Genomic DNA, 21,965 nt, shown 5'->3' on the forward strand with positions numbered 1-21,965 from the left:
GTGTGCTTGTACTTGCGCATCTTACGATCATGCTCCAGTGACGGAATTAAGGACGGTACGTTTACCTTGTAATGGGGATCCAGTAGCGTGGCCACCCAGTAATCAGCACAAGTTAGAATGTGGGCAACTCTGCGGTCGTTGTGGAGACACTGCAGCATGTAATCGCTCATGTGTGCCAGGCTGCCCAGAGGCAACGAAAAGCTGTCCTCTGTGGGAGGTGTATCGTCTGTGTCCTCTGTATCCCCCCAGCCACGCACCAGTGATGGCCATGAGCTGGTCTGGGTGCCACCCTGCTGTGAACATGGTTCCTCCTCCTCCATCTCCTCATCCTCCACCTCGTCATCCTCCAGAACTGTGCTCTGGCTGGACAATTGTGTACCTGGCGTTTGTGGGTGCAGGAACCCACCCTCGGAGCCACTTGGGAATGACTGGCTGGAAACCCTACGAAATGATCCCTCTTCCTCCTCCTCCTGTGCCACATCCTCTTCCATCATCGCCAGCAGCGTTTTTTCAAGGAGGCATAGAAGTGGGATAGTTACGTTGAGAACGGCGTTATCGGCACTGGCCATGTTGGTGGAGTACTCGAAACAGCCCAGTACTCGAAACTGAAACTCCACTATCGCCTGCTGCTGCTCCTCGCACAGTCTGGCCAGCATGTGCAAGGTGGAGTTCCACCTTGTGGGCACGTCGCATATGAGGCGGTGAGCGGGAAGGCCAAAGTTACGCTGCAGCGCTGACAGGTGAGCAGCAGCAGGGTGAGAACGCCGAAAGCTCTCACAGACGGCTCGCACTTTATGCAGCAGCTCTGACATATCGGGGTAATTTTTAAGGATTCTCTGCACCACCAAATTCAGCACATGAGCCAGGCAAGGGATGTGCGTCAAACCGGCTAGTCCCAAAGCTGCTACGAGATTTCGCCCATTATTGCACACTACCAGGCTGGGCTTGAGGCTCACTGTCACCAAACACTCATCGGTCTGTTGTTCAAGGCCCGTCCACAGCTCCTGCGCAGTGTGGGGTTTGTCCCCCAAACAGATACGTTTTAAAACTGCCTGCTGTCGTTTACCCCAGGCTGTGCTGAAGTTGGTGGTGAAGGTGTTACGCTGACCAGATGAGGAACTGGTAGAGGATGAGGAAGCAGAGTAGGAGGAGGAAGCAACAGGAGACAAACTGAAGCTCCCTGCAATCCTTGGTGGTGGAAGGACATGTGCAAAACTGCTATCCGCCTCAGGCCCAGCCGCCACTGCATTTACCCAGTGTGCTGTTATTGAGATATAAAGTCCCTGACCGTGCTTACTGGTCCACGTATCCGTAGTGCACCTTGCCACAGATGGCATTGCGCAGTGCACACCTGATTTTGTCCCCTACTTGGTTGTGCAGGGAAGGGATGGCTCGCCTGGAAAAGTAGTGGTGGCTGGGCACGACGTACTGTGGGACAGCCACCGCCATAAGGCCTTTAACCCCTTAAGGACTCAGCCCTATTTCACCTTAAGGACTTGGCCTTTTTTTGCAAATCTGACCAGTATCACTTTAAGTGCTGATAACTTTAAAACACTTTGACTTACCCAGGACGTTCTGAGATTGTATTTTCGTCACATATTGTACTTCATGACACTGCTAAAATTGGGTAAAAAAAAACATTTTTATTTATAAAGAAATACCAAATTTACCAAAAATTCGTAAAAAATTGCAAATTTCCAAGTTTCAATTTCTCTACTTCTAAAATACATAGTAATACCTCCAAAAATAGTTATTACTTTGCATTTCCCATATGTCTACTTCATGTTTGGATCATTTTGGGAATGATATTTTATTTTTTGGGGATGTTGCAAAGCTTAGAAGTTTTTCAGAACTTTTCAAAAACCCCATTTTTAGGGACCAGTTAAGGTCTGAAGTCACTTTGCGAGGCTTACATAATAGAAACCACCCAAAAATGACCCCATTATAGAAACTACACCCCTCAAAGTATTCAAAACTGATTTTAAAAATGTCGTTAACCTTTTAGGTGTTCCACAAAAATTAATGGAAAATAGAGATACAATTTCAAAATTTCACTTTTTTGGCAGATTTTCCATTTTAATAATTTTTTTCCAGTTACAAAGCAAGGGTTAACAGCCAAACCAAACTCAATATTTATGGCCCTTATTCTGTAGTTTACAGAAAAACCCCATAAGTTGTCGTAAACTACTGTACAGGCACACAGCAGGGTGCAGAAGTAAAGGAATGCCATACGGTTTTTGGAAGGCAGATTTTGCTGGACTGTTTTTTTTGACACCATGTGCCATTTGAAGCCCCCCTGATGCACCCCATGAGTAGAAACTCCATAAAAGTGACCCCATCTAAGAAACTACACCCCTCAAGGTATTCAAAACTGATTTAACAAATGTCGTTAACCCTTTAGGTGTTCCACAATAATTAATGGAAACTAGAGATACAATTTAAAAATTTCACTTTTTTGGCAGATTTTCCATTTTAATAATTTTTTTCCAGTTACAAAGCAAGGGTTAACAGCCAAACCAAACTCAATATTTATGGCCCTTATTCTGTAGTTTACAGAAACACCCCATAAGTTGTCGTAAACTACTGTACAGGCACACAGCAGGGTGCAGAAGTAAAGGAATGCCATACGGTTTTTGGAAGGCAGATTTTGCTGGACTGGTTTTTTTGACACCATGTGCCATTTGAAGCCCCCCTGATGCACCCCATGAGTAGAAACTCCATAAAAGTGACCCCATCTAAGAAACTACACCCCTCAAGGTATTCAAAACTGATTTAACAAATGTCGTTAACCCTTTAGGTGTTCCACAATAATTAATGGAAACTAGAGATACAATTTAAAAATTTCACTTTTTTGGCAGATTTTCCATTTTAATAATTTTTTTCCAGTTACAAATCAAGGGTTAACAGCCAAACCAAACTCAATATTTATGGCCCTGATTCTGTAGTTTACAGAAACACCCCATATGTGGTCGTAAATTACTGTACAGGCACACTGCAGGGCGCAGAAGGAAAGGAATGCCATACGGTTTTTGGAAGGCAGATTTTGCTGGACTGGTTTTTTTGACACCATGTCCCATTTGAAGCCCCCCCCCCCCCCCCCCCCAATGCACCCCTAGAGTAGAAACTCCATAAAAGTGACCCCATCTAAGAAACTACACCCCTCAAGGTATTCAAAACTGATTTTACAAACGTCGTTAACCCTTTAGGTGTTCCACAAGAATTAATGGAAAATAGAGATGCAATTTCAAAATTTCACTTTTTTGGCAGATTTTCCATTTTAATAATTTTTTTCCAGTTACAAATCAAGGGTTAACAGCCAAACCAAACTCAATATTTATGGCCCTGATTCTGTAGTTTACAGAAACACCCCATATGTGGTCATAAACTACTGCACAGGCACATGGCAGGGCGCAGAAGGTTTTTGGAAGGCAGATTTTGCTGGACTGGTTTTTCTGACACCATGTCCCATTTGAAGCCCCCCTGATGCACCCCTAGAGTGGAAACTCCAAAAAAGTGGCCCCATTTACAAACTACGGGATAGGGTGGCAGTATTGTTGGTACTAGTTTAGGGTACATATGATTTTTGGTTGCTCTATATTACACTTTTTGTGAGGCAAGATAACAAGAAATAGCTGTTTTGGCACCGTTTTTATTTTTTGCTATTTACAACATTCATCTGACAGGTTAGATCATGTGATATTTTTATAGACCAGGTTGTCACGGATGCGGCGATACCTAATATGTATACTTTTTTTTATTTATGTAAGTTTTACACAATAATTTCTTTTTTGAAGCAAAAAAAATCCTGTTTTAGTGTTTCCATAGTCTGAGAGCCATAATTATTTCAGTTTTTGGGCGATTACCTTGGGTAGGGTATGATTTTTGTGGGATGAGATGACAGTTTTATTGGCACTATTTTGGGGTGCGTGTGACTTTTTGATCGCTTGCTATTACACTTTTTGTGATGCAAGGTGACAAAAAATTGTTTATTTAGCACAGTTTTTATTTTTTACGGTGTTCATCTGAGGGGTTAGGTCATGTGATATTTTTATAGAGCCAGCTGATACGGACATGGCGATACCTAATATGTATACTCTTTTTTTCATTTATGTAAGTTTTACACAATAATATCATTTTTTAATCCAAAAAAAAATCATGTTTTAGTGTCTCCATATTCTGAGAGCCATAGTTTTTTTTAGTTTTTGGGCGATTATCTTAGGTAGGGTCTCATTTTTTGCGGGATGAGACGACGGTTTGAATGGTACTATTTTGGCGTACATGCGACTTTTTTGATCACTTTTATTACCTTTTTTTGGAAGTAAGGTGAGCAAATTGTCGATTTTATTATAGTTTTTATTTTTTAAGGCGTTCACCGTGCGGAAAATGTAACATGACCGTTTTATAGATCGGGTCGTTACGGACGCAGTGATATATAACATGTGTCCATATCTCACACTGTCAGCGCATGCGTGAGCACGTCGAGTATTCCACTGACGTCATCACGCTGCGCTCCAAGCCTCCTCCTGAGGCCAAATGATGTTTAAATGGAAGCGCCCGGTGTACGGCAAGTAGGCTACATCACGGCCTCAGGACACACCGTGGCGCATCAGGAGAAGGACCTGACTGCAAAAAGGCTACCCTCTCAACACTGCCTCCATATCATGAGGCAGGAACGGCGCACTGATACATAAGCGGAGCCTGGACTATAGGTTACCGCTCTCAGGTATCAATTGTGTCAATTATTGCAAAGTATAACTGTGTTGATTACTAAACCAAGACCAACACTATATGATATTACATTGTATTGCCCCTTTATGTGTGCCTATATGCCCCTGATGAGTTTTTTACAAAACATGCATGTAGGGATTAGCTACACTAGGGCACAATAGGGCCAAGTAGCAAAAAGGGCAAGGTTCCGGACGGGGTCGTTCTTATCAGAACGGGTGCTCCGTGGTTAGGACGCTAGGGCCGAGATAGTACCCATATATCAGGGCTGTCTAGGTACCTTCAATGCACTAATATCCCCGCCCAGCCCTAATTGCTTTATTTTATAGCTTATCAAGTGCTATCTGAACATCAACAGTGACCAGAGGACCCTGGCCTAAAAAACGGTAGGACCACTGGTTATTTAAGGTGCCGCCGTGCACCAACCTCTCTATAGGTTAGGTGCGGCTTTGCACCAAACTATTATTTGTGTATCCCATGTGTTATCATCACTATTTTATATCTAAACTAAATACATAGGGACCTTATTCTATATATAACTATTAAAAGTTAAATTTTAACTACAAATCACCACCAATTCTGGTGACCCAAATCATCAATTAAACATATAGCTCCTCCTAGCTTCAGATATATAACATGTGTAGAGAATTTTATTTTTTTAATTTTTAATCAGGGATAAATGTTTTTTTTTTCTTTTTACTTTTTTTTCACTTTTTTTTTGACCCAGACCCACTTAGTTCTTGAAGATCCAGTGGGTCTGATGTCTGAATAATACAGTACAGTACACTATATAGTGTACTGCACTGTATTTTACTTACACTTTGTCTGAACAGATCTATGCCTTTAGCACAGATCTGTTCAGCACCATGGACAGCAGGATGCCTAAGAAGGGAACTTTCCCCGTCTGCCACAACTGAGCAGACGGGGAAGGGGAGGAAGGAGGGCTCCCTCCATCTGTCACCCCATCCTGTTCAGGGGCTGCAAAGGTACAGCAGCTTCCCAATGGGAGAGGGAGGGAGCTCCTTCCCTCTTCAATACAGCGGTCCATACGGACCGCGGCATGGAAGGGGTTAAAATGGCAGACATCTGCATAGATGTCTGCCGTTTGAATCAGAGTGTCAGCAATGAGCTGACACTCCGATTCAACCACTCAGCCATCCTGAAAATAAACAGGGGGCGGGGGCGGAAGATCGCGCACCCCCCTCCCACACTGCCGCACGACTCCCGCTCCGCCCGCAATCCTCCCCCCACTGCGCCCGCAGGCACGAAAACACGGAGGGCTGCAGGGGGGGTTAACCTTCATAAATACAGGCACTTTGAGGTTTCTGATCCCTGCGGTCACGGACCGCAGGGATCAGAACCTTGCATAAGCGCTAAAAACCGCAGGTCTGAATTGACCTGCGGTTTGTAGTGATCGGCAATGCGGGGGGATCACAGGACCACCCTAGGCATTGTCACAGGGTGCCTGCTGAATGATTTCAACAGGCACCCTGTTCCGATCACTGCAGGCCATGCGGCAGTGATCAAAACTACACAGAACGTACCGGTACGCCCTGGGTCCTTAAGGACTCGGGAAACAGGGCATACCGGTACACTCTAAGTCCTTAAGGGGTTAAAACTCTCCGTCTCCACCAGACGGAATGACAGCATTTCAAAAGCCAGTAATTTAGAAATGCTGGCATTCAGGGCTAGTGATCGCGGGTGGGTAATTCCTCTTCCTCTCCAGCATTTGGGAGATGGAGAGCTGAATGCTTCCGTGGGACATTGTGGAGATGCTTGGTGACCCAGGTGGTGGTGTTGCTGGCAGATTCTCTGTTTGCGGGGTGGCAGGTGGCACTGTCACTCCAGAAGTGGATGAAGAGGCCGAGACCGGAGCAGAAGAGGAAGCAGGAGGTTTACTCCACTGCAGCTCGTGCTTTGCACTTTAATGCCTGGTCATGCAGGTTGAGAACAATTATGCCTCGCTTCAGGCTCAGATTGCACAGCGTGCAAACCACTCGTGTCTTGTCATCAGCACATTGTCTGAAGAACTGCCACACCAGGGAACTCCTTGGAGCCGGCTTTGGTGTGCTTGGTCCCTTGCTGCGGTGGGCAGTAGCAGGCTCAGATTGCACAGCGTGCAAACCACTCGTGTCTTGTCGTTAGCACATTGTCTGAAGAACTGCCACACCAGGGAACTCCTTGGAGCCGGCTTTGGTGTGCTCGGTCCCTTGCTGCGGTGGGCAGTAGCAGGTTTACTGTCTAGGGGACAGTCACTCCATTTTTGCACCCTGCTCCCTCTTCTGCTGTGCTGGTGGCTCTGTGCGACCACCGCCTCTTCCTCTGAACTACATAGGTCACTCGCATGACCTTGATTCCATGTGGGGTCAAGGACCTCATCGTCCTCCACATCATCTTCCACCCAGTCTTCATCCCTGCCCTCCTTGTCGGTCTGCACACTTTCAAAAGCCTCAGCAGTTGGCACCTTTGTTTCGTCATCATCCGAGACGTGCTGCAATGGTCCTCCCATGTACTCATCTTGAAACATAAGTGGTTGGGCAACTGTGCACTCAATCACTTCCACTTCTGGGGCAGGGATAGGTGGATGGCCCTGGGAAACCCTGCTAACAGAGTCATCAAAAAGCAAAAGAGACTGCTGCATGACTTGGGGCTCACACTGCTTGGCTGATTTGCAAGGGGGTGAGGTGAAAGACTGATGGACATCGGCTGCAGGTGTCAACTCTGATCTTTCAGCAGGAGACTGGGTGGGAGACAATGTGAAGGAACTGGAGGCACTGTCAGCAACCGAATCTACTATCGCCTGTACTTGTTCTGGCTTCACCATTCGTAGAGCCACATTAGGCCCGACCAAATACCACTGCAGGTTCTGTTGCCTACTCGCACTTGAGGAAGGGGTTTCACTTGTGCGTGTAGTTGGCACAGATCGACCACGTCCTCCCCCTGCAACAGGAGCTCCACCAGCAGCACCACGACCTAGGCCACGTCCCTGACGCTCTCCTCATATTTCTAAAATTTAGGATCTTGCCCTAAATGGGTGTTTAACTAATAGCAGAATAGAACGACAGTATATAAAGGTTGGATCTCACACGTACAGATGCCGACTAGTCCTCAATTAAAGTTTTTTGCCCAAAATGGGTGTTTTTCAAATAACTGAATAGAACCACAGTATGTAAAGTGTGTATCTCACAATAACATATGCAGCAAAGGCTGCAAAATTGACTTTTTTTGCCCAAAACGGGTTTTTGTTTAATAACTGAATATGACAGCAGTATATAACCCTTGGATTTCACATGTGCTGATGCTGCAAGGGCTGTAAAATTTTATTTTTTGCCCAAAAAGGGTGTTTTATCAATAGAAAAATATAACCACAGTATCTTAAGGGTGTATCTCACACGTACAGATGCAGACTAGGCCGCAATTAAAGATTTGTGCCCAAAATTGGTGTTTTTCAAATAACTGAATATAACCACAGTATGGAAAGAGTGTATCTCACAATGACATATGCAGCAAAGGCTGGAAAATTAAGTTTTTTGCCTAAAACGAGTGTTTGTTTAATAACTGAATATGACAGCAGTATATAACCCTTGAATTTCACACGTGCTGATGCTGCAAGGGCTGTAAAATTGTGTATTTTGCCCAAAAAGTGTGTTTTTAAAAACCCAGAAAATTATGGCTTTATTTCTAGCTTAAATTGCACACTGAATAATCCAGATGTTGGATAATGACAAAAAAAATTGTTTTTTCAAAGCCAGAAAATTATTTATATTTTTAAAACTTGTTTTAACCATCACAGATGCAGCAAGGGCTGCAATATTAAGTATTTTGAAAAAAAAAAGGTGTTTTTTTTATAACAGAATATGAAAGCTGTATAAAACGATTGAATGTCACACGTGCAGATGCAGCTAGGGCTGTAAAATAGTGTATTTTGCACAAAAAGGGTGTTTTTAAAAATGATGGCTGTATTTCTAGCTTAAATTGCACACTGACTAATCCAGATGTTGGATATTGCCAAAAAAAGTGTGTTTTTTTAGTAACAGAATATGAAAGCTGTATATAACGCTTGCATTTCACACAAGCAGATCTGTAAAATAGTGTATTTAGCAAAAAAAAGGGTGTTTGTACAAACCCAGAAAATTATGGCTGTATTTCTAGCTTAAATTGCACACTGACTAATCCTGCAAATGCACCAGATGTTGTATATTGCCAAAAAAGGGTGTTTTTTTTAAAACCAGATTATTAGTGCAGTATTTCAAGCTTGGTGTTGAATGTCACAAAAGCTCAGATGCAGTGCTGGTGCACTGAGCTTGCATAAAATGGCCGCCGCCCACCTAACTAACAGACGGATAAAAGTTATTTTTTTCTGTCACTGGGCTCGAGGCAGGGTAAAAAGATTGTGCACTGCACCTACACAACTAAATGTATGTAGATCGCTGAGTTATATTCGAGCTGATCACAGATTCTGTCCTATTCTCTCCCTGAAATCACCAGCAGCATCCTCTCCCTACACTAGTAACAGCAGAGTGACGTGCAGAGCTACGTGACTCCAGCTTGTATAAAGGCTGGGTCACATGCTGCACTGGCCAATCACATTAGAAGGCATGGCTTTGATGGCTTCTAAGGGCACACAGTTAAACACTTGTTGATTGGCTGCTCTGCAGCCTTTCAAAAAGTGCTGAGAAATCGTTGAACAACGAACCCGAACTTTTACTGAAATGTTCGGGGTCCAAAAATCCTAAAGTTCGGTACGAACCCGAACTTTACAGTTTGGGTCGCTCAACCCTAGTCCTGACCAATATGAAATCCTAAAAATCTAAAACTTTGAACTATCTCCACGTTTCCACCATTTATGCTAATAAAATTGTGTCCCTTCCGTTTCTTTTTCCTAAAATTCAGAATCAACTCCTTTGTTTTCTTGGTATTGAGTATAAGGTTGTTGTTCTTACTCAATCTCTCTAGGTTCTCAACCTCTTTCCTATAGGCTGTTTCATCATTGTTGGAGATTAGGCCTATCACGGTCGTGTCATCTGCAAATTTTATAATGGTATTGTGAATAGGTTTGCAGTGATTTGTGAAGAGGGAGTAAAGGAGAGGGCTCAACACACAGCCTTGCGGCACCCCAATGTTTAGTGTTAAGGATGAAGAGAAGCGCTTGCCCATGCTTACGATTTGTGGTCTTTTTGTAAGAAAATCCAGTATCCAGTTGCACAGGTGTGAGCTGAGACCCAAGTTGTTCAGTTTCGTTGCCAACTTGTTGGGAGGGATGGTGTTAAAGGCAGAGCTGAAATCAATGAACAGTATCCGCACATAGCTGTCTCTCTGCTCCAGGTGTGAGTGCGGTGTGAAGGGCAAGTGAAACAGCATCCTCCGTTGACCTATGTGCTCTGTGAGCAAACTGGTATTGGTCCATGGAGGTGCAGATCTTGCTCTTCATAGGCCTGAGGACAATTTGTTCAAAGCACTTAATACCAATAGGAGTGAGAGCCACCGGGCAATAATCACTTAACCCCTTAAGGATCGGGCTCATTTTCACCTTAAGGACCAGGCCATTTTTTGCAAATCTGACCAGTGTCACTTTATGTATGAATAACTTTAAAATGCTTTTACTTATCCAGGCCATTCTGAGATAGTTTTTTGTCACATATTGTACTTCACAACACTGGTAAAATGGAGTAAAAAAAAAAATCATTTTTATTTATAAAAAAATACCAAATTTACCAAAAATGTGCAAATTTCCAAGTTTCTCTACTTCTATAATTTTCTACTTCTTTACAATTTCTCTACTTCTATAATACATAGTAATACCTCCAAAAATAGTTATTAATTTCCATTCCCCATATGTCTACTTCATGTTTGGATCATTTTGGGAATGCCATTTAATTTTTTGGGGACGTTACAAAGATTAGAAGTTTAGAATCTTGAAATTTTTCCGAAATTTTCCAAAACCCACTTTTTAAAGGACCAGTTCAGGTCTGAAGTCACTTTGTGAGGCTTGCATAATAGAAACCACCCATAAATGGCCCCATTTTAGAAACTACACCCCTTAAGGTATTCAAAACTGATTTTAAAAACTTTGTTAACCCTTTAGGTGTTCCACAAGAGTTAATGGGAACTGGAGATAACATTTCTGAATTTCAATTTTTGGGCAAATTTTCCATTTTAATCAATTTTTTCCAGTAACAAAGGTGTGTTTCTGCAAACTACAGAATCAGGGCAATAAATAAATATAGAGTTTTGTTTGGCTGTTAATCCTTGCTTTGTTACTGGACAAATAGATTCAAATGGAAAATTAGCAAAGAAAAAAAAGGCTGTTTTGGGACCGTTTTTATTTTTTGTTATTTACATTGCTGATCTGACAGGTTAGATCGTGTGCTATTTCTATAGAGCAGGTTGTTATGGACGTGACAATACCAAATATGACTAGTTTTTGGGGGGTTTTGTTTCAGTTTTACATAATAAAGCATTTTTGAAAAAAAAAAAATTTTGTGTCACATTCTGAAAGCAATATTTTATTTTTTAGGCAACTGTTGTAGGGGCTAATTTTTCGCGGAATGAGATGTTGGTTTGATTGGCACTATCTTGGGGTGCATATAACATTTTGGTTGCTTGCTATTACACTTTTTGTGATGTAAGGTGACAAAAATGGCTTTTGACACTGTATTTATATAATTTTTTTTGCTGTGTTCACCTGAGGGGTTAGGTCATGTTTTATTTTTATAGAGCAGTTTCTTATGGACACGGTGATATCTAATGTTACTTCTTTTTTATTTAAGCTTTACAGAATAATATCCTTTTTAAAACAAAAAAAAAATCATGTTTTAATGTCTCCATAGTCTGAGAGCCATATTTTATTATATTTTTTTGGGCGATTGTCCTATGTAGGGGCTCATTTGTTGCAGGATGAGATGGTGGTTTGATTGGTACTATTTTGGGAGGCATATACAGTGGCGGAAATAATTATTTGACCCCTCACTGATTTTGTAAGTTTGTCCAATGACAAAGAAATGAAAAGTCTCAGAACAGTATCATTTCAATGGTAGGTTTATTGTAACAGTGGCAGATAGCACATCAAAAGGAAAATCGAAAAAATAACTTTAAATAAAAGATAGCAACTGATTTGCATTTCATTGAGTGAAATAAGTATTTGAACCCTCTAACAAAAAAAGACTTAATACTTGGTGGAAAAACCCTTGTTTGCAAGCACAGAGGTCAAACGTTTCTTGTAATTGATGACCAAGTTTGCGCACATTTTAGGAGGAATGTTGGTCCACTCCTCTTTGCAGATTATCTCTAAATCCCTAAGGTTTCGAGGCTGTCTCTGTGCAACTCTGAGCTTGAGCTCCCTCCATAGGTTTTCGATTGGATTAAGGTCCGGAGACTGACTAGGCCACTCCATGACCTTAATGTGCTTCTTCTTGAGCCACTCCTTTGTTGCCTTTGCTGTATGTTTTGGGTCATTGTCGTGCTGGAACACCCATCCACGACCCATTTTCAGTTTCCTGGCAGAGGGAAGGAGGTTGTCGCTCAGGATTTCACGATACATGGCTCCGTCCATTTTCCCGTTTATGCGAATAAGTTGTCCTGTGCCCTTAGCAGAAAAACACCCCCAAAGCAAAATGTTTCCACCCCCATGCTTGACGGTGGGGACGGTGTTTTGGGGGTCATAGGCAGCATTTTTCTTCCTCCAAACACAGCGAGTTGAGTTAATGCCAAAGAGCTCTATTTTGGTCTCATCAGACCACAGCACCTTCTCCCAGTCACTCTCTGAATCATTCAGGTGTTCATTGGCAAACTTCAGACGGGCCTGCACATGTGCCTTCCTGAGCAGGGGGACCTTGCGAGCCCTGCAGGATTTTAATCCATTGCGGTGTAATGTGTTTCCAATGGTTTTCTTGGTGACTGTGGTCCCTGCTAATTTGAGGTCATTAACTAACTCCTCCCGTGTAGTTCTAGGATGCTTTTTCACCTTTCTCAGAACCATTGACACCCCACGAGGTGAGATCTTGCGTGGAGCCCCAGAGCGAGGTCGATTGATGGTCATTTTGTGCTCCTTCCATTTTCGAACAATCGCACCAACAGTTGTCACCTTCTCTCCCAGCTTCTTGCTAATGGTTTTGTAGCCCATTCCAGCCTTGTGCAGGTCTACAATTTTGTCTCTGACATCCTTGGACAGCTCTTTGGTCTTTCCCATGTTGGAGAGTTTGGAGTCTGCTTGATTGATTCTGTGGACAGGTGTCTTTTATACAGGTGACTAGTTAAGACAGGTGTCCTTAATGAGGGTGACAAATTGAGTAGAAGTGTCTAACCACTCTGTGGGAGCCAGAACTCTTAATGGTTGGTAGGGGTTCAAATACTTATTTCACTCAATGAAATGCAAATCAGTTGCTATCTTTTATTTAAAGTTATTTTTTCGATTTTCCTTTTGATGTGCTATCTGCCACTGTTACAATAAACCTACCATTGAAATGATACTGTTCTGAGACTTTTCATTTCTTTGTCATTGGACAAACTTACAAAATCAGTGAGGGGTCAAATAATTATTTCCGCCACTGTAACTGTTTGATCGCTTGCTATTACACTTTTTATGATGTGAGGTGACAAAAATGGCTTTTATGACACTTTTTTTTTTTTTTTTTACGGTATTTACCTGAGGGGTTAGGTCATGTTTTTATACAGCAGGTTCTTACGGACGCGGCGATACCTAATATGTATATATATTTTTTATTTATTTTACTTTAACACAATAACAGCATTTTAGAAAAAAAATAGTCCATAGTCTGAGAGACATATTTTTTTTACATTTTGGGCAATTGTCTCATGTAGGGCTAATTTTTTGCAGGATGAGGTGTCGATTTGATTGGTACCATTTTGGCGTACATACGACTTTTTTGATCACTTTTATTACCTTTTTTGGGATGTAAGGTGGGCAAAATTTAAATTTCAACATAGTTTTTATTTTTTTGGAGTTCACCGTGCGGGGAAAGTAACATGGCCGTTTCATAGATCAGGTCATTACGAACGCGGTGATAAAAAAAAATAAAAAATGCACTACACATGTTTGATATCAGTGATAAATGTGTTTTTGCATTTTTTTTTCTTTTTTACCCAAACCCACTTTGTTCTTGAAGATACAGTGGGTCTGATGTCTGTATAATACAATACAGTACACTATATAGTGTACTGTACTGTATTTTCACTTTACACTTACTCTGATCAGACTTCTGCCTTTAGCAGAAGTCTGATCAGACTTAGCCTTACCATGGCAAGCCGGAAGCCTGTGAAGGCATCCGGTTGCCATGGTAACCATCGCCCGCTGTCACAACAGAGCAGCGGGTGATGGGGAGGGAGGGGGCCCCCTCCCTCTGTGATCCCGTCAAGAATCATGGGCTGAAATGGCACAGCAGCCCACGATGGGAGAGGGAGGGAGCTCCCTCCCTGTTAACCCCTTCCATACAGCGGTCCCTACGGACCGCGGCATGGAAGGGGTTAAACGGCTGACATCTGTGTCGTTAAGTACCGGGACATCAGGGCGTACCTGTACGCCCTGTGTCCCCAAGAGCTTAAGGTCTTCACCCCTGCCTGTTTTGGAATTGGGACAATATCAAGTCTTCAATTAGAAAACTTAAAAAATCCAGAGCTGGTGGGACATACAAAGAAGAAAATTACCAGTGGGTGAATCCTTGGTTAATGCATGTGAGATGAGTGAACCACATGATTTCTACAAATACAGGGGTGCACTTGTTGGATTTATCTACAGGTACATTTTGGTCAGGGTATGCAGATTAAGATGATATTTTTTTTAGGATGTCAAGCAATTGCTTCTATGTAATGAGGCAATCCTCACCTGGGTTACTTGATGGGAGAACTTGCACATTACTGATGAAACCCAGTAAGAGCTGACGGTTTCTTGACAAGCTCATATTTGATTACAAATACTTATAAAAGGTAAAACAGACCGGGTCTAGAATAGGTAGATAGTTATCTTTTTATATCAGGTCCTATAGTTTTTTTTTATTTCACCAAACATTTTTGTTTAGAAGGGATATATAGATTATATATATATATATATATATATATATGGTATAAACTTTCACTTTTAACTGGATTTGTCCTTTGATGACTGGTATTCATTCAAAACAGGAGACAATACGTGTTTGGGGAGCTCTCACAGTGGTCCCAATCATCACTCCGAGCCCTCGGCCACCTCTAGTAACTCAAACCAAGGCGCTGTTTTATCTCCCTGTAAAAAGGAGTGTCCGACGGAATAAAGCCAGATAGCAACACTAACTACCATAAAAACTCATAAGGAAGTTCACGAAAGGGCTAAGCATGGAGATGGCTTCTCTCTGTGAGTTTTATGATGTGTAACAAGAGCCGATTTCTGGTTAAAACATTTCCCACATTCTGAACATGAAAATGGCTTCTCTCCTGTGTGATTTCTCAGATGTACAACAAGAGCTGATTTTTGCTTAAAACATTTCCCACATTCTGAACATGAAAATGGCTTCTCTCCTGTGTGATTTCTCTGATGTACAACAAGATGTGATTCCTGCTTAAAACATTCACCACATTCTGAACATGAAAATGGCTTCTCCCCTGTGTGAATTCTCTGATGTGTAACAAGAGCTGATTTATGCTTAAAACATTTCCCACATTCTGAGCATGAAAATGGCTTCTCTCCTGTGTGAATTATCTGATGTGTAACAAGAGCTGATTTATGCTTAAAACATTTACCACATTCTGAGCATGAAAATGGCTTCTCTCCTGTGTGAATTATCTGATGTGTAACAAGATTTGATTTCATGTTAAAACATTTTCCACATTCTGAGCATGAAAATGGCTTCTCCCCTGTGTGAATTATCTGATGTGTAACAAGAGCTGATTTATGCTTAAAACATTTCCCACATTCTGAGCATGAAAATGGCTTCTCTCCTGTGTGAATTATCTGATGTGTAACAAGATTTGATTTCATGTTAAAACATTTTCCACATTCTGAGCATGAAAATGGCTTCTCCCCTGTGTGAATTCTCTGATGTGTAACAAGAGCTGATTTATGCTTAAAACATTTCCCACATTCTGAGCATGAAAATGGCTTCTCTCCTGTGTGAATTATCTGATGTGTAACAAGATTTGATTTCATGTTAAAACATTTCCCACATTCTGAGCATGAAAATGGCTTCTCCCCTGTGTGAATTCTCTGATGTGTAACAAGAGCTGATTTATGCTTAAAACATTTCCCACATTTTGAGCATGAAAATGGCTTCGCCCCTGTGTGAATTCTCTGATGTATAATAATAGCCAATTTCTGGTTAAAACATTTCCCACATTCTGAACATGAAAATGTCTTCTCTCCTGTGTGATTTCTCAGATGTACAACAAGAGCTGATTTTTGCTTAAAACATTTCCCACATTCTGAACATGAAAATGGCTTCTCTCCTGTGTGATTTCTCTGATGTACAACAAGATGTGATTCCTGCTTAAAACATTCACCACATTCTGAACATGAAAATGGCTTCTCCCCTGTGTGAATTCTCTGATGTGTAACAAGAGCTGATTTATGCTTAAAACATTTCCCACATTCTGAGCATGAAAATGGCTTCTCTCCTGTGTGAATTATCTGATGTGTAACAAGAGCTGATTTATGCTTAAAACATTTCCCACATTCTGAGCATGAAAATGGCTTCTCTCCTGTGTGAATTCTCTGATGTGTAACAAGAGTTGATTTATGCTTAAAACATTTCCCACATTCTGAGCATGAAAATGGCTTCTCTCCTGTGTGAATTATCTGATGTGTAACAAGATTTGATTTCATGTTAAAACATTTTCCACATTCTGAGCATGAAAATGGCTTCTCCCCTGTGTGAATTATCTGATGTGTAACAAGAGCTGATTTATGCTTAAAACATTTCCCACATTCTGAGCATGAAAATGGCTTCTCTCCTGTGTGAATTATCTGATGTGTAACAAGAGCTGATTTATGCTTAAAACATTTTCCACATTCTGAACATGAAAATGTCTTCTCTCTTTCATGAGCTGTTGGATGTTTAACACCTTTTCTGTAACTTTTATTCTGTGTCACAGTTTGTGATGAATCAGAAGATCGGACCTGTTTAAAAGAATCAAATGATGCATTGTTGCTGTGATTGGATAAGGGTATATCTTGGATATTGGCATGCTCTTCATATATATCTTGTATGATACCACGATCATCTACTTCAAAATCTGAAGATACCAGATGTTTCTCTAAGTTCCTGGTACAGTCATCTGCCAAGAATAAAAGACATTTTATTATTGATGAATAATATACCAAAATATTCTATTGAGATTGTATTACATTTCAATATAAAAAAAATCCACAGAAAGGTATGGCATAAAATACAAGAATTAACTGACAAACACTAGTGTCCAAAAAGATCACAATCTAATAGTAGACCGATGGGCATAACTAGACTAGGTTGGCCCCCACCTTGAGCAACTTTCCTGCAAACTCCACCCAATCAGTCATTTTAAATACATATACATAAAACATTTCCTAGCGTGGGGCAAGAGGTGTTAAATGTCCCCTTAGTGCCCCACACCATAGTTATCTCCCCTAAGAGTCCTTTTCACAGTAGAATTCCTGTTTAATGCCCTCAGGAGAATGCCCCTTTGATGTCTCCAAACAGTAGTTATGCCCCCTTAGTGTCCCCACACAGTAGTTATTTCCCTTACAATAATGCTTCCCCTTAGTGCCCCCACACAGTAGTCATGCCCCCTTAGTGCCCCCACACAATAGTTATGCCCCTTACAATAATGCTTCCCCTTAGTGGCACTACACAATAATTATGCCCCCTTTGTGCTGTCCCTTAGTGTCCCTTACAGTAGTGAAGCTCCTTATACTTTGAATAAAATTAATAAAGTACTACCAAGCACATCATGCTCCTCCCAGCAGCAGACGTGATGACGTCATCTCTCCTGCTGAGATGAGGAGAGCGCACAGGCCGGGGGATTATCTCTGGTCTGTGCGCTCTACCTCTCAGCCCAGCAGGGACAATGACATCACTGTATCACACCTGCTGCTGGGGAGAGTGCAGGCCAGGGAATGAGACCTGGGTTATAATGGATGACAGATACAGCAGCTGGACTCGGAGGGAGGAGAGTGGAATGGACAGTAGGAAGCACAGTCCTCTCACTCTCAAGTAAACAAACTGGATGGCACGCTCCATAAAATCTTCCTTTGTTTTGTGGATTAATATTAAGTGCCTGCGATTCATATATAAACACCATCCAATGATAATGAAAATTCTATCACTACAGATGAACTATTTCTTGAAATTAATTTCAGGTGTAATTCTGATGAATCAATCAGAAGAGTCAATTAGGGAATGTTAAATAATATGTGATCCCGTATTACTTGGTATTTAATGTAAAAGATTTATTATACTGCACACTGACACCATTTATACTGATACAAAAGGGCGATGGAAGGTCCCACCAGATACCAAAGGCCATCTGACCAATGATTGCTCATAAAATCTGTCAGATAATCTGTTGGTGTAAATGCACCTTTAGATATAAACAGCAGATTGATGATTTGCTTGCCCAAATGAATTCAGCATGGCAGAACATTCCTCGGACAATCATTAACCCCTTAGTGACCAGTTTTGGGCCTTACTGACCAAGGGTTTTTCTTTCTTTTTTCATCGTCGCGTTCCAAGAGCTATACATTTTTTTTTTTTTCTATGGAGTTGTGTGAGGGCTTGATTTTTGCGGGATGACTTGGATTTTGTATTGGTATTATTTTGGAGCAAATGGCACTTTTTGATCGCTTATCATCACGTTTTTTCGGTGGCAACTAAGAATAAATTAGCAATTCTGTCTTTTTTATTTATTTCTTTTTTTACGGCGTCCACTGTAGGGGATAATTTATGTGATATGTATGTAGTCCGGGTCGTTACAGATGCGGCAATACCAAACATATGGGGAAGGTGTTTTTTTTGCAATTTTTTCATTTAAAAGATTATTTTCAATGGAAAAAAGCGTACAAGAAAATGTTTTTTTTTTTGTTACTTCCTCCCCCCCCCCACTTAATAGTCCCACAAGGGGACTATAACAGAAAGCTTTTTGATTGATTTTAAAATGCAATAAATTATCCCTATAGTGCATTGCATTTTAATGTCAGTGCTATTCTGACATTAGTAACATAGTACATAAGGCCGAAAAAAGACATTTGTTCAGCCTGTTATCCTGCAAGTTGATCCAGAGGAAGGAAAAAAAAAAAAACTGTGAGGTAGAAGCCAATTTTCCCCACTTTAGGGGAATAAAAAATTCCTTCCTGACTCCAATCAGGCAATCAGAATAACTCCCTGGATCAACGACCCCTCTCTAGTAGCTATATCCTGTAATATTATTACGCTCCAGAAATACATCCAGGCCCCTCTTGAACTCTTTTAGTGAACTCACCATCACCACCTCCTCAGGCAGAGAGTTCCATAGTCTCACTGCTCTTACCGTAAAGAATCCTTTTCTATGTTTGTGTACAAACCTTCTTTCCTCCAGACGCAGAGGATGTCCCCTCGTCACAGTCACAGTCCTGGGGATAAATAGATGATGGGATAGATCTCTGTACTGACCCCTGATATATTTATACATATTAATTAGATCTTCCCTCAGTCGTCTTTTTTCTAAAGTGAATAACCCTAATTTTGATAATCTTTCAGGGTACTGTAGTTGCCCCATTCCAGTTATTACTTTAGTTGCCCTCCTCTGGACCCTCTCCAGCTCTGCTATGTCTGCCTTGTTTACAGGAGCCCAGAACTGTACACAGTACTCAATGTGCGTTCTGACTAGCGATTTGTAAAGTGGTAGGACTATGTTCTTATCACGGGCATCTATGCCCCTTCTGATGCAACCCATTATCTTATTGGCCTTGGCAGCAGCTGCCTGACACTGGTTTTTGCAGCTTAGTTTGCTGTTTATTAAAATTCCTAGATCCTTTTCCATGTCAGTGTTACCGAGTGTTTTACCATTTAGTATGTACGGGTGACTTGCATTATTCCTTCTTATGTGCATAACTTGACATTTGTCAGTGTTAAACCTTATCTGCCACTTATCTGCCCAAGCCTCCAATCTATCCAGATCCCTCTGTAGTAGTATACTGTTCTCTTTAGTGTTAATTACTTTACACAGTTTAGTGTCATCTGCGAAAATTTATACTTTACTATGCAAGCCTTCTACAAGATCATTAATAAATATATTGAAGAGAATAGGGCTCAATACTGACCCCTGAGGTACCCCACAAGTGACAGTGACCCAATCTGAGTGTGTACCGTTAATAACCACCCTCTGTTTTCTATCATTGAGCCAGTTACTTACCCACATACAGATGTTTTCTCCCAGTCCGAGCATTCTCATTTTATATACTTACCTTTTATGAGGTACAGTGTCAAAGCTTTGGAGAAGTCCAGATATACGACATCCATTGATTCGCCGCTGTCAAGTCTAGAACTTACCTCCTCATAGAAACTGATTAAATTAGTTTGGCATGACCGATCCCTAACGAAGCCATGCTGATATGGCGTTATTTGCTTATTTCCGTTGAGATGCTCTAAGATAGCATCTCTCAGAAAACCTTCAAACAGTTTACCAACAACAGATGTTAAACTTAACGGCCTATAGTTTCCAGGCTCTGTTTTTGGACCCTTTTTGAATATTGGCACCACATTGACCAGCAAGCTGCGCCAGAGAGGCGCAGCCTGCTGGAAACTACTCAAGGCTAGTCTGGGGCCTACATGAGACCCCAGCAAGCCTTCACACACATCGGCACTCCGCAATCGCATTTAGGGGGTGCCAATGGGAGACAGAGGGAGTCCGCTACCTCTGTCAGCACTTTACATGCGGCAGGCACCATTGCCCGCAGCATGTAAAGTACTTAACAGCCCAGATCAGCACTCCTGTCAGTCCGAGCTGTTAGAGCCGGGCCACGGCTCTCATGTGGACAACGGTTCATGAGCATATCAAAGGTTCTGTAGTTGTCAATTATCTAAAGAATGGCTGACAATTGTCCAGTAGGTGGTACATGGCTAGTGGGGCAGGAAAATGCTGGAAAATCCCAACATTCCAGCTGCTTCTATCAGTCTTCAAGAGTTCACTGAAAATTGCTAGAAAACCATGAGGAACAACCAAAAAGATGTGTCCAAGCCATATTCTAGACAATGCTAGGACTGGCTGTTAACGAGGAAGGAAGGAAGAAGCAGAAGAGAAAAGGAGAAGAGAAAAGTGCTACAGAAGAGGAAACCTGGAGGGGCCAGAGCAAAGACAGGGTCCGGAGAGACATGAGAAGACCTCTGTATAGTAACTACACTGTACTGTAGAGGGATTGAAATTTGTGATTTAGTTACCAAATGGTCTTGGGAGTAACTTTATTATTATTATTAGTAGTAATTATTATTGTGTACAAGTCTCTCCGTATGTGATATTTATTTTTGTTCCTTTATACTTTCATATATACTCATCAATAATAATAATAATAATTGTAATGTCATTATTCCCACATTGCACAATATATCTATTTTTTTTTATCAGTAGAATCTTAGAGACCTCTCTGCTTTACTTAGTGGTCACTACTCACCTGGGCGGTTATCTGTAGGAATGTCCTCTGTACTCAGCTCATCACCCCTCACATATGTCTCTGTAGTATTAATATTGTTCAGATCTTCACCCGGATTCATAAGCTGTGAAAGAAATATTGTAGAAGTCATCAGACGGTTGGAGAAGTCGCGTGGAAGGTTTTATATGACCTAAAAAGATGACCAAAAATGACCGGACAGCAGGAGTTATCTGACCCAAATATCTGCAGGTCTCCTGTATAAATCCAATCTGATTGCTTCATTATTCCAACGCAATGCAGAGAGAGTAGCCCTTATATTCCCTCCCTAACATTATAAAGTGTGTATATAACATTACATTGTTTGTGCACCTGTTGCCCTTGCTGGCCGCCCCAGAACTGTGAAGACAGTAAGTCAAAGTTCTTTCAGTCCGTGGCTTATTTACCTCCTCGGAATGGGCATAATCATCTTCTCTGCTGCAGCCAATGACTCGATTCATGGGTAAAACGTCCACAAGAAACACATCACCACTGAAGCCAGTTATTGGCTGCAGTAAAGCAGGTGACCATGCCAGTGCCAGCGAGGGAGCAAACAACATTTACTGGAAGATGGACACACATCGCTGGCACACATAACCAGAGCTAAGGGTAGCAGGTA

The 21,965-nt window shown here is 41.6% G+C and overlaps 1 protein-coding gene across 1 annotated transcript in view; it reads right to left on the reverse strand.

Moving 5' to 3' along the window:
* LOC121005745 (zinc finger protein 729-like) overlaps positions 1-21,965 on the reverse strand; it is a 456,628-nt gene that overhangs the window by 275,772 nt on the left and 158,891 nt on the right. The window contains 1 exon segment of the mRNA XM_040438514.1: positions 15,141-16,618. Within this exon segment, the coding sequence (XP_040294448.1) occupies positions 15,141-16,618 (1,478 nt within the window).

This window comes from Bufo bufo, chromosome 6 (assembly GCF_905171765.1).
Source record: "Bufo bufo chromosome 6, aBufBuf1.1, whole genome shotgun sequence".
Taxonomy (NCBI): Eukaryota; Metazoa; Chordata; class Amphibia; order Anura; family Bufonidae; genus Bufo; species Bufo bufo.